We start from the raw sequence: 12,443 nt of genomic DNA on the forward strand, positions 1-12,443 counted from the left end.
TTCTGTTATAGTTCCTATAAAACAAAACCCATGTCATCATTTCTGAACATGGCAAATCTGATTTCAGCAACCCTAAAAATTCATGATTATTCATTACACATTAGCCACATTCTGTCTCGAGTTGACTGTCAATCTCCACCTTTTAAAAATTATCTCCTAGTTCTTACAAAATCCAAGAGAGTGTAAGTGTTGTTGCTGTAAAAGATTTCAAAAAGGCTTACACAATGTATTTGTTATCAATGCTTTATTGTTGAAAACAAAATTGAAATTCTCTGGCACATAAAACAATTATTTCTACAAAAGGAAAGCCTACAAATCTCGATAATTTATACAAATAACAGTTTCTCAAAAAATAAAATTTTAATTTAGTAAACTTGTCTTGTGCTCTATATTTTTAGCACTGTCTGCAATAACCCACCATAAATCCCTGAGCGGAGACGTTTTTGACCATGTCCGATAGCCCCCCCAGCCCTCCCCCTAAGTTGGTCTAAACCCAGCCCTGGAATGAAAGGTGTCAGGGAATTCTCGTTATGAAAGATCCATGCATTTCATGACACAGTCCGGTTGTTAATGCTCCTTGGGAACTGGGTCAACATGGAGTGCCTCTGCTGTGCGAGCAGCGAGCCTATTCAGAACCAAGTGTTTCGAAAGGAAGAACAGTAACAATAAAAACACATAAAGTGTTAAGACTAGGAAGTCATCATAGGTCAATAACTATTTAAATAAATAAAAATGTTAGACATTGAATTCATCTCTATATCCTTATATTAAATTCCTTATTTATTATTTTTATTTTTGCAATTGCCAATGCAGGAGAAGATGAAAAACACACTTCAACCCATACTTTTGGTTTCACCACGGGTTTGTTGTTGCAAAATGTTAAATATCATTCTGAGAACACAGTGATTTCGTTATAATTTAACTTTTGGCCCCTCAATGAAATGTTCACAAGATACCAAACATATTAGGAGGGCCTTCTTATTAATGCTATCGACAGATCTCTCTCACTACATTTGCCCTTCTCACAAAAACACTAGTGTCATAAGGACATCACTTTAAATTCTTTACCCCACTGTATTCAGATATGCAGAAAACACAGAATAGGGAGAAAACATACTGTGATGTATTCGTACGTCCAGCTTCCCTTTAATAGGGATGCTGACCATATATATACATGGAACAGAAGTGGAAAGGAGAAAAGGCTAATTTTCAGTTGCAATGAATTGGCTTGATGAATCTTTTGTTTTGTTATTTTGCTATGGTAGAATAATAAATAAATAAATAGAGTATTGTACTTCTACTTTGTCTATGAAGAAGCTGACAGTGGACTGTTGTTTTTACAAAGTTAATTTTTAGTAGCAAAGTTTGACTGCAAGTCAAAAAATGTTCAACAAATGTTCTTCTCTAGTTCACTAATATGCTTTTACTCTTGAAATGATTGTTGAAGTGGTTACTAATGGGTAATGAAATAAAATACCAACTTTGCTAGTGACAAAATGGCTTTCAAATGTAAAAAGCACTTGGCAAAAGACCTAGACACACGCAGGCCAATGCTACACTCTACTGCAGCTTAAAATAAGAAGTCATTTTTATGTCTTTCGGGGAAGAGTGAAATATGAAAAATATGATAAAAACAATTCCTTAAAAATGTATCAGCATTACTGTTTCGGTACCTATTAGAAAGTGATTAGCATTTCATGCTAACTCTTTCCCAAACAGAAAGTCATTGACAGCCATCAGTATACATTCCTTTGAGCAGACTTGATCTTTTAACAGGTAACATCTGGAAAGCACAAAGCACCTTCCCTTTTTGTCAAATAGCTGCTGGATGGTTATCGGAACTAGACACTTTTAAGCTTCCTTTTGATATAATCCTTATATAAGCATGCACATTAACCAGGTATAGCCATTTTAAAAAGGCAATTTCAAAAGCCTAAGAATTAATACAGTGGATTCTCCTAGGCAGTTTTGGGGGAAATAATGGCGACAATAAAGTAAAAAATCCCTGCCTGGCACGTACGAGGCCTCCCCACCCCCTCCCACAGCATCAGTGTGAAGTGTGGGTCGCTCTACTCTGCACTGCCTTCAGAACATGAAAAGCAAATGATGCCTCCAAAAGTGAAGACTGACATCCAAATCGTAAAATGTTATGAACACTAGTCAGGAAACAACTTTAGATTCTGATGGGTCCTGGTATAGTGTTTTTTAAAAAAGTTTTCTTCAAAATCGATAAGCAGGCTGCCCCAAAGAGGGAAGACAGCAGCGTCAGGGCGACCAGCCAGCCCCCTAGGAGTCACACTACGCCTCAACCACACTCCCTATGGACACTTGACCTTAATAGTTTATGGTGGCTGAATGGACACTCTGGCTTCCTCTCACAGTGTTTCAGAAACAATATAATTTCTAAATTAGCTTTCAAAAATGAACAGAATTTGAAAGTTAGACCTACCCCCTCTGTAAGAATGCCAAAATATCCCGTTTTAAGTGCTCTGGTTTAGTTCTATGGGTAACAATTACATCCTTTGGGAGGTTTCCAATGTTCCCCCCATTTTTGGTGTTAATGGCTGTGCCAACAGCAAAGTAGATACTCCCAGAAGTGGCAGTGACCTCTGTCACTTCTGCCTGGTCTTAAAGTCCAAACTAGCCTGTCAGAGCACTCCTGGGAAATCCTGTTCCTTAGAGAAGCCGGCTTAAATTAATGCAGGAGGACCAGGTACCGCCCTCATGTGTCAGGTCTTGGAAGTCTTTAAGCCTTGCTTTTCCATGATGTTCCAGAGCTTTCGGAGATTGGACTGTGTGATGACATCATCGGGCTTGAGCTGCAGCGCCCGCAGGTAGTTGGCCTCGGCCTTCTGGAGTCGGCCATTGAGGTGCAGAATGGCTCCCAGGTTCATCAGTGCAGCTGGATACTAGGACCAGAGAGGGGGGGAAATGATTAAGAGGAGCTTTCAAAGCTTTCCTTCAAGGAAGGCAAAAATCTTCATCCACTTATGCAAATGATTTCCTTATGTCTGGAGGCATTTTATGGAAGCAATTTAGCAATTTATACAAACAGACAAAGATAACTAGGAAGGAAAAAAAAAAGGTTTGCTTGCAGCCACTGTATACGTTGTACCTTAAAAAGGGCAGGCAGGCAGGTAGGGAAAAAGTTTTCTTCTTTAACGAGAAAGCATGGGTTACATAGGAAAACCTGGTAACCTAGTCAAGTTGTACTTTTCTGAGAAAAGTACATACAATTTCTGAGAAAAGTTATAGAATTTCAGATTGTCAGAATTACACTTTTTCCCAATTCAACACCAAGAAATAAAATTTAAGTTGGAAAAGCTGACAAATCTACACCCACCCACATTTTGTTTCCTCTCCTTAGCAATATTCCATGCCACTTACAAAACTGTAAATAAATAAAATATACTGTAAAATTTTACTGATGTTTTCAGGGTAAACGCCCAGAAAAAAAAAATCAGATGCAACCACTAGAGTTCTTTCCAAATCTAACGCAAGTAGTTTAATGAGACAAAGTCCTCATTTTTCAGTCAAACAGTTCTTAAACTTCCAATAGTGAATGTTCACTATAAAGATAGCAGAGTAAAAACATATGAAATAGACAAAATATGGCACAAAAAATGCAATCTTTATAAGAACAGTTTTGGTATTTTCTGTAATATGTGATAGTTGCAAGACAAAGTTATCATACGAAAGGCAAAGTCTGAAAAAAAGTATGAGTTATGTAGCACTAATTTAATACAGGGGTCCCACCCCCAAATTCTCAGATGTTAGTTAACAACAGAACTTCCCAAAGGAAAAAACATTTGGCTTGCTATCTATGAGTAAGGGCTGCCCTGTTCTTGTCTTGTCCCTGGGACTTTCTGGCTAACAGAGAGGAGCTAATATTTTGGCAATTACATAAATGCATATTTCAAATATAAGATAAAACAAAAAGTGTTTATGCTAAGATTATGTTTTCATTTTTCAGATGATGTCAACTCTTAATTATCCTGGCAAATCTGATATCGCCTAATATAATTCACAATTATTTTTATGATTTAGTACTTTCATAATGCATGTATTTTTCAGCTGAATTCATGTGTCTCCATTCTTTACTATAAATTATTTCTGAACCAAAGCAATGCTGGGGAGAGGGCTGAATAGCTCACACTACACCAACTGGGAAAGAAGATCGGATTTAGATTTTAGGAGATGTGGATTTGAGTTCTTGCTCAACCACTGCTGAAACCTTGGTGAAGCCCTCTAGTACACTGTGCCTCAGTTCTTTCACTTATGAAATATTCAAATAACACCATCTTGTTAGAGAAAGCAAATGTAGCACCGTACATGCACATGGTAGAAACCCTCCAAAGGTCAAGTTTACTTTTCCTCAGCTCACTGTGTTTGAAGTCTAGCAAAGGCGTGTCTGTGACATCTATGTTGCTGTACATACAATTTTTAATTCAATGGCTGCATAATATGTTTCTGGGTGTACACCAACATTCTCTTAAGTCCTCAACTACTGAGCATTATTCTCCAACTTGTCAACAGCCTTTCCAAAAACAATGTTACAAATATAAGCTATTCCTGACTTTCAAAAACCTTTGGTCAAGATGACCCCACACTTATCAAGAAAAACACAGATGGTCAATATCTAATTTTAAACACCAATCCAAATAAACATAGTTCCAAATTACATGTGCAGTGAATTGCTCCACATTGGAAACCTAAAACAGCACCACCTACCCTGTCTTCCTAAGAGAAGTGTGTTATTATAACAGCCACTATTATCTTGTGTTTGATGCCTGAACATATTTCTGAATTATGTCCCTTCACAGAGCTTAGCACCACTATCAATAAATAGCTCCTAACCTGATGGTGACGTGTGTTCACAGTCTGAATTACTAGAGATGCTAAATAGATTAAATGCTCAAACTTCCTGCTATCCATCCTAAGTAGGAAGAGAGGAAATGGGGAGGGAGAACCTCAGTTGGAGACCATCCCTTGCTTAACAGAAACAGAAGAGGCCCAGTGACTGGGGGGAGAGGAACCAGATGGCTCTGTGGGATAGCTGTTAGGTCTTGAATCACTTTATTATCAAAGTGTCTGTACTTTGGAAGAGAAGGTTGTGATAGTAGGTGGCTAAGTACACCACGTCTTTACTATTATTACTGAATTGCAGCCTGGGTTCTTCTGTCCTCAGAATACTTGGAGCCACTTCCCTACTATCAAATGATGAAAAAAGATGTTAATATTATTTTAGGAAAATACAACTAAATCTGTTATCAAAATGAGTCTGAATGCTAATTATAATGGTGTTTTAGAATAACTTTAATTTTGCATTATCCATACTAGCATGTCATTCATTAAACAAAAATCAAAAACTGACATTATGAAGTTAATATGGGATAACAGATCTCGTGGAGCTCACATAATACTCATTAATTTTGTTCACTAAAGAATAAAAATCCAAGTAAATTAAAATATGCACATTTAAGAACATCATTCGATATTGTAAGCAGAATTTTAAATAGATTACTGTTTTCAGAGGAAACATTTTGAATGTATGTATTTTAATAGAATTAAAAGTTCTTTTCTTTAAAAATCAATGAACATATGTAATGCTTATTAAAACGTCACTACAGATTCTTATTTGCACCAATAGAAACTGATGAAATTCACATACCACATACATATCCATTGCCTTAGGTAACTCCTTTGAAAGTGTCCAAAGTTACCTTGACATGAACAATTTCACGTGTAAAAAAATTATGAATAAAACTGGTTACAGACTACTTTCACATTATATGGTTATGTTCTCTTTTCAAAGATGGGGACTTTATCTTCTAAGCCCATCATATGTCCCCTCCACGGCAATCACATAGGCAGGTTAGTGGATGCCCACTGGACTGAATGCTTTTACGTCGTCTAGCCTCGCTACAAACACGGAAGTTCAAGGAGTGGCATCAGCATCACCTAGGTGCTTGACAGAAATGAAGAATTTCAGGTACCACCTACTGAGTCAGAATCTTAATTTTAACAAGGTACCCAGGTGCTTTGCATGCTCATTAAAATTTGAGAAGCACCCTCCTAGGAGCCATTTCCAGATCTAGATTATATCATTCTACGGCTTCTGAAATGAAGGCTTTTTTTTTTTTTAAACAATAGAATGGAATTCCTATAGAACAAAGTATGTGAGATCAAATGTCTATCACCCATAAAACACAATTCTTCTCTTGGCTATGTAATTACTAAAGGCAGTAAGTGTTCACATGAAGCTTTATTAACAGAGTCATAAATGACTAAATATTGTTAGACAGAGAAGAAGGAATTAAAAAGCCTTTCCATAACCAAGTAAGAGCATGTAAGGTTTCTAAGTAGACTCAAAGATCGCCCAGCTGTAGAACTGAAATGCAAGCAGCTCAGGTGACGGGCTGGCTGACTGCACACTGGGTGTCACTGCCGTCTGCCAGCCATGACTCATGGGCTGGAGAACAGAACCCAGCTACAACTGCTGATGTCTTCCCTCACACACATCCTCTTTTATTAAAGACAGCCGATGAAATTTTCAGCATGTTAACAAAGGCAGGCAGCAGCTTGCAACCCAGTAACATGGGGCTTGTGGCTCCATGCTACAAATGACACCACCTCCTACTTCACAGACTAGAAAGAAGAACCAGACCTTTCTTGTTTCCTTGAAGAAAACAGATGCTTTACATCAAAGGGGCTGACTGGCAGCCATACTGAGGCAACAAATGACGTCTTTTTTCAAGTCTCTAGGGAATTATGCCTTTATTGTTACTTTACTGTGGTTTTTGGCTTATTTCTCCAGCATTGGAAAAAATAGCAAAATTAAAATAATAGCTGTATATTGGGGTGTGGCAGAGCAAAGGAGACATAATAAAGGTCTGATGCTAGACTGATGCCCTTGAGGTTCCCAAGGACCCAGCTGAGCTCACAGGGTCTCCTGAGCACCGGGAGTGGAAGATAGAGTGATTTTCCTGCTTGTCTCTATTACGTAGTCTTGGAGAGATATCCGTAGGGCAGGAATAGTGAGACCATAACGAGATTTAGGATTGGGAATTCAGGTTTCTGTTGGGAACAGGACTAAAACATAGAGCTTTGAACAGAAGACTTGGGTGGGGCCTAGACAGAGGAAAACCAAGGCTTGGTTGAAATGTTCTGATTAGGCAAGAGGTAGAACCCAAACAGTAACTGCCTCTTTGTGACCGATTATTAGTCCCTGTGGCCACTTCCCTTTTCTGAAGCTAAATCAACAGGTAAGGGAAGCTATGAAAAAGATAGAGATAATAGGGTATAAACCCAGCAATGGAATTTCTGGGTCAAAAGGCAGTTCTATTTTTAGTTTTCTGAGGAAATTCCATACTGTTTTCCATAGTGGCTGCACCAGTCTGCATTCCCACCAACAATGTACTAGGGTTCCCTTTTCTCTGCATCCTCTCCAACATTTGGTTGTTGATTTGTTTATGTTGGCCACTCTGACCAGTGTGAGATGGTATCTCATTGTGGTTTTAATTTGCATCTCTCTGATGGCTAGTGATGCTGAGCATCTTTTCATATGTCTCTGGGCCCTCTGTATGTCCTCCTTGGAGAAGTGTCTGTTGAAAGAGCCCTGAAACACCAATCCAAAAGAACCTATGCACCCCAATGTTCATAGCAGCACAATTTACAATAGCCAAGTGCTGGAAGCAACCTAAGTGCCCATTAGCAAATGAGTGGATCAAAAAACTATGGTACATTTACACAATGGAATTCTACGCAGCAGAGAGAAAGAAGGAGCTTATACCCTTTGCAATGGCGTGGATGGAACTGGAGAGCATTATGCTAAGTGAAATAAGCCAGGTGGTGAGGGATAAATACCATATGATCTCACCTTTAACTGGAACCTAATCAACAAAAGAAAAAAACAAACAAAATATAACCAGAGACATTGAAGTTAAGAGCAATCTAAGAATAACCAGAGGAGTGTGGGGAGGGTATAGTGGGGAGAGGGGTTTTCAGGAACTACTATAAAGGATACAAGGACAAAATCAAGGGGGAGGATGGAAGCAGGGGAGGGAGGTGGGTTTGGCTGGGGTGGGGTAGAGGGAATGGGAGATAATGCAGACAACTGTAATTGAACAACAATAAAATAATTTAAAAGTTGAAAAAAAATAAAGTATCTTTGACATAAAAAAAAGATAGAGATAATACACCAATATTTCAAATTTTATAAAAATATTTCCACTCAAAGTGTTGCTGAAATCATCCATCTAACTATATATTTACTGTCACAGGAACTAAATAACTTAGAAAAGGATGTCTAAGTGACCCTCACCCAGCTACCACTCAATTAATACACTATACATATTTGGGATAGTTTTAAGATAACTACATTTAACTTCCCTTCTGAATATAATTTACAAACTTAAAAGAGTTTGCACGGTCTGAAGTTTTTAATGGATTCTCACTCTTGTTCAAGTGGTTACCGAATAACCTGACGAAGGCTGCACACTGCCATTCACCTGGATTTAGCTGGAACTGCTCACTCAGTTACTTCCTGGGGCAGTAACTCTACCATGATGCTTAAAAATTAATGGTATAAACTTTAAAGAAAAATGTTCTTGAAAAAGAGTATTCATGCGTAAATTCAAGGGTCCTCTTTATATTTATTGTGCCTTGTACATGGCAGATATTTAATAAATAATTACTGAATTAAAGTTTTTAAGATTGTCAGCCTCATGTAAAAGAGTATAACATGAACTGAGACAAAGATAGAGACCTTATTTCCCTCAGTGCCAATATCACTCCTCCTCCTTTGTCCCAAAGGCCCAAGGCCAAGCTAGTGCCCTAAATAAATCAGACTTGACTCCTCACTCCTCCACACACAAACACGTGCATACACCCAATTGTTGAGTCTTGACAGCTTGACTCCCAAATCTCCTTTACATATATGTTCTAATTACACTCTGTCCCTTTCTCCCAACATGGTTTAAGCCCTAATAATCTTTTCTTGGTTTATTTAAATAAAATTATTTTGACAAAAAGAATAAATGAATGGGTAGCTGAACTGATTGATGTGTGACAGATTAAATGAGTGAATAAACATATGAGCAAAGCCATATGAAGATTTTCTCTTTTATGTAAATCAGGTAGGCACATACAATTTCAGAGAATATAGAAAAGCTGTCTACTTGCCTAACAAATGAAATTTATAAAGACAGCTGAAGCTCCCAAATATCTTTCACTACCCTATCCTGAACTCCCTTCCATCCTCCCAAGAAAATCATGATCCTGAAGTTGGTATTTATCATAAAAAATGGGTACATTCAAGGTTTTAATTTTATACATTTTTCATTATCCTTCATGGGATGTCATCCTTCCCAAGCACCTGACTGGAACTTAAATTTTTACTCATCATTTTGTTTTTTCAAATTTATCCATGTTGATATATGTAAAGTTGAGGGGTTTTTTTCCCCACCTGGATCCTGGTGAATGACTACCGTTCTCCCCAGGACAGAACTACAGATTCTCCGATACAGGGCTGTCATCAATGTTCTGCTGAATATCTCTGCACATACTTGTGGCAGAGTTTCTTGGAGTGGAATTGCGGGGTCACAGGGGTCTTCACCTTTGCCAGAGAACACCAACCACTCTCGGTGTGACTGTATAAAAGTGCATTAGCATCAACATGTAACAGGAGTATCCTGATTCCATATCCTTCTTAACACTGGCCATTTTAATTTTTGGAAAGTGAAAGTTGTAAAACAGTATCTGTTCTTGATTTCTGCTTCCCGATTGCTAGAGAAGTTAGTTAACATTTTCATTTTCATGAGTTTAACAGCTTTTTACATGTGCTGTTCAGTGACCCACCCCTTCTTTAACATTGGACAGAATAAGCCTTGTAAGGGTTGTCGCCTACGTGGTGATATTTGAAAGGTAATTGCAGAGCCCCTACCACCTCCAAACAGCCCCTGAATGGGACTGTGTGCCTCGGGGTTTTCCTGGTCAGAGTCACTTTCCCAAGACTGGCAGCCACGCACACACTGTTTCTAAGAGGAAAACTGTTACGCACAAAATGGAGCCTCGCTGATGTGGGCTGGGTTTCCGAGTGCGTGAGAGGACAATGACTGGACTCTGCGGGGCCAGAGGGTGGGCTGTAGATAGGACAGCAGAATCCCCCGAAGTGTTTCTCATTAACTACGGGGACCCTAGCTAATAGCGTACAGAATAGACTTTTCTTCATGGGTCTGCTTCTTTCTCTTTATCTAGACTCCTGGCTTTCTGGCTTTCTTCTTAGTTCCTTTTCTCAGGGACAAGAAGAAATTTTAAGATGAACCATATGTTTTATGGTTCCTATTCTCTCCCTATCACCCTCCATTTTCTACTGGCACTGCCTAGGTTAGCATCTTATCCCATTGCTAAATTCCAATAGCACCCTAGGGTGTTCCCCACCTTCAGTTTCTTCCTTACTGCAATCTATCTCCCATCCAACCATACGTCTTTCTTAGCACCACGGGGGATTTGGAGGGTCAGCCTGTGCCCAACGCTAGACGCTTCAGCCCCTGCGCTATTCTGAGTGTTCGCTGCTTGTTACAGTGCTCCTCTGACAAAGCTCTTCTCCCATTCCCTGTTCAACAAAGTTCTGCTCATTTTTACGAGTTTAGCAATCCCTAATTCATAGCTTACTTCTCTGTGTTCTCAAAGTACTGTCCGCATACATTAATTGCAAGAGTTACCACAGTGAATTATCTCTATTTGTTTTAAGTGTGTGTCTGCTTTGCAGACAGCGAATTTACTTTAACTGTCTTTAGAGTGCTAGTTCCAGGCTCTGGCATATGAAAGAAACTCAATGAATGCTCACTGAGAGAAGAAAAAATTGTATGGTTTAGCAGGGATAGCTGCCCTAGAAGAGGTATATTCTAGCCCAGTCTCACTGTAATATAACCAATGTTTATTAAGCACCTACTATATGGCAAGGGCATTGCCAGATACTCTAGATAAGTGGTAAACAAGAATAATAAACATTTTTTTAGTCTTCATGTGACTTCAGCTTAGAAGGTGTACATTCATTATCTTAATTATGCTCCCCAAACTTAGGAGGCAGGTGTCCCTGTTACCCACGCGTTGTTCTAAGCACACAGGGGGTTGCACAGAGGAAGGACTCTCTGCTCTGAAGGAGTCTGCTGTCCAGGGCACGAATACAAACTCTCATACTACGCAGAGGACTCGGACCTGTCCACAAAGGAGATGCTAACACTCAGCCGTGCAGGAGAGGGAGACTATAATTTCGAATTATCAGGCTGCTTCACATCTTTCTCTCCTCCAAAATCAGAATGGTGTACAAACAACCTTTGAAATTAGTGGGTCATATGAAAATCAGCCTGGTACTTTTTAAAAGTGTTTTTAACAAACTTCTGAGAGCAGAGCCAACAGTGGAGTGAAGCCCTAATAAAGAAGAGTGAATTTCAATTAGTTTGGAAATGAAAATGTCAATAGTGAGATATTCGTGTTGTTAACCCTTCTGAGACCAAACCAAAATTGGAGAAAGAAATCTTATTAACAGTGAAATATATTAATACATCAAAAGATCTCTCACAAAATTCCATGACAAAAGAAAACCCACAAGCAATTCAATGCTCCCAGCTGAGAAATGATAGTTCTTTGTAGTTATATTTTCAACACAGTTATATTTTGAATGAATTATTTCTGCAAAAAGATTTACCAAAGTGTACACAGAGCACAGGAAAACAACAGAAAATCTAGTAGTGGCGAAGCAAATTCTGACAGATAATACAAATAATTCATTTTGTTTCTCGGTTTCAATACAGTACTTGTGTTTTTGAAATAGCTTGGAACAAAACAAAACAGATAGGTGACAAGTAAGACACACGCTTGCATTAAGGGAGTAGTTTCCATTTGTCGGTGACACATTTTATCTCGTCCAACATCTGCTCCATCCAAGCGGGTGTTACAAGAATGTCGATTTAACTTTACGATGGGTGTGCGTGCCACAGTGTGGAGTGCTATTCATTGCTATGGCAATCAAAATGCCAACAGCTGTAGTGTGGGGGGCAGCAGACAGTAATGGTAACAGAGTCATTTCAAAGGTGGTCGTTACTTCTAACAGATTTTAAAGTGTATCTACTCAGTTAAGAAAATGATCTAAGAAATTATTCTTCACTGAAGATAATCCTTTTTCAAAGACAGGTTTTCCTGATGTCCTTAATTTCACAAGAATGTCTCCTTCATGAGCCAAATGGAAAACCTAGATCTGGGTCGCCTAAGTTTCACTCATAGCTTTCATAAAATGTAATCGCTACACTGTTTATGATTTGAAATAGCATGTAGCTTATCATTCGCAGTAAAAGTATTAAATAAACATTTTACATAAGTGAGAAAATACATGATGACTTAAAGTGCATGCAGATGAGAAAAGTAAGAATTTACTGAATCTG

The 12,443-nt window shown here is 38.6% G+C and overlaps 1 protein-coding gene across 1 annotated transcript in view; it reads right to left on the reverse strand.

The window, feature by feature from the left end:
- Window positions 1–231: 231 nt before the first annotated feature.
- The window catches only part of TMTC2 (transmembrane O-mannosyltransferase targeting cadherins 2), a 398,129-nt gene continuing 385,917 nt past the window's right edge, over window positions 232–12,443 (reverse strand). The window contains exon 12 of the mRNA XM_024572656.4: window positions 232–2,909. Coding sequence (XP_024428424.2) covers window positions 2,730–2,909 — 180 coding nt within the window. The 3' untranslated portion in view covers window positions 232–2,729. The remainder of the gene's footprint in view (window positions 2,910–12,443) is intronic.

Source organism: Desmodus rotundus, chromosome 3 (assembly GCF_022682495.2).
Source record: "Desmodus rotundus isolate HL8 chromosome 3, HLdesRot8A.1, whole genome shotgun sequence".
In the NCBI taxonomy this organism is placed as follows: domain Eukaryota; kingdom Metazoa; phylum Chordata; class Mammalia; order Chiroptera; family Phyllostomidae; genus Desmodus; species Desmodus rotundus.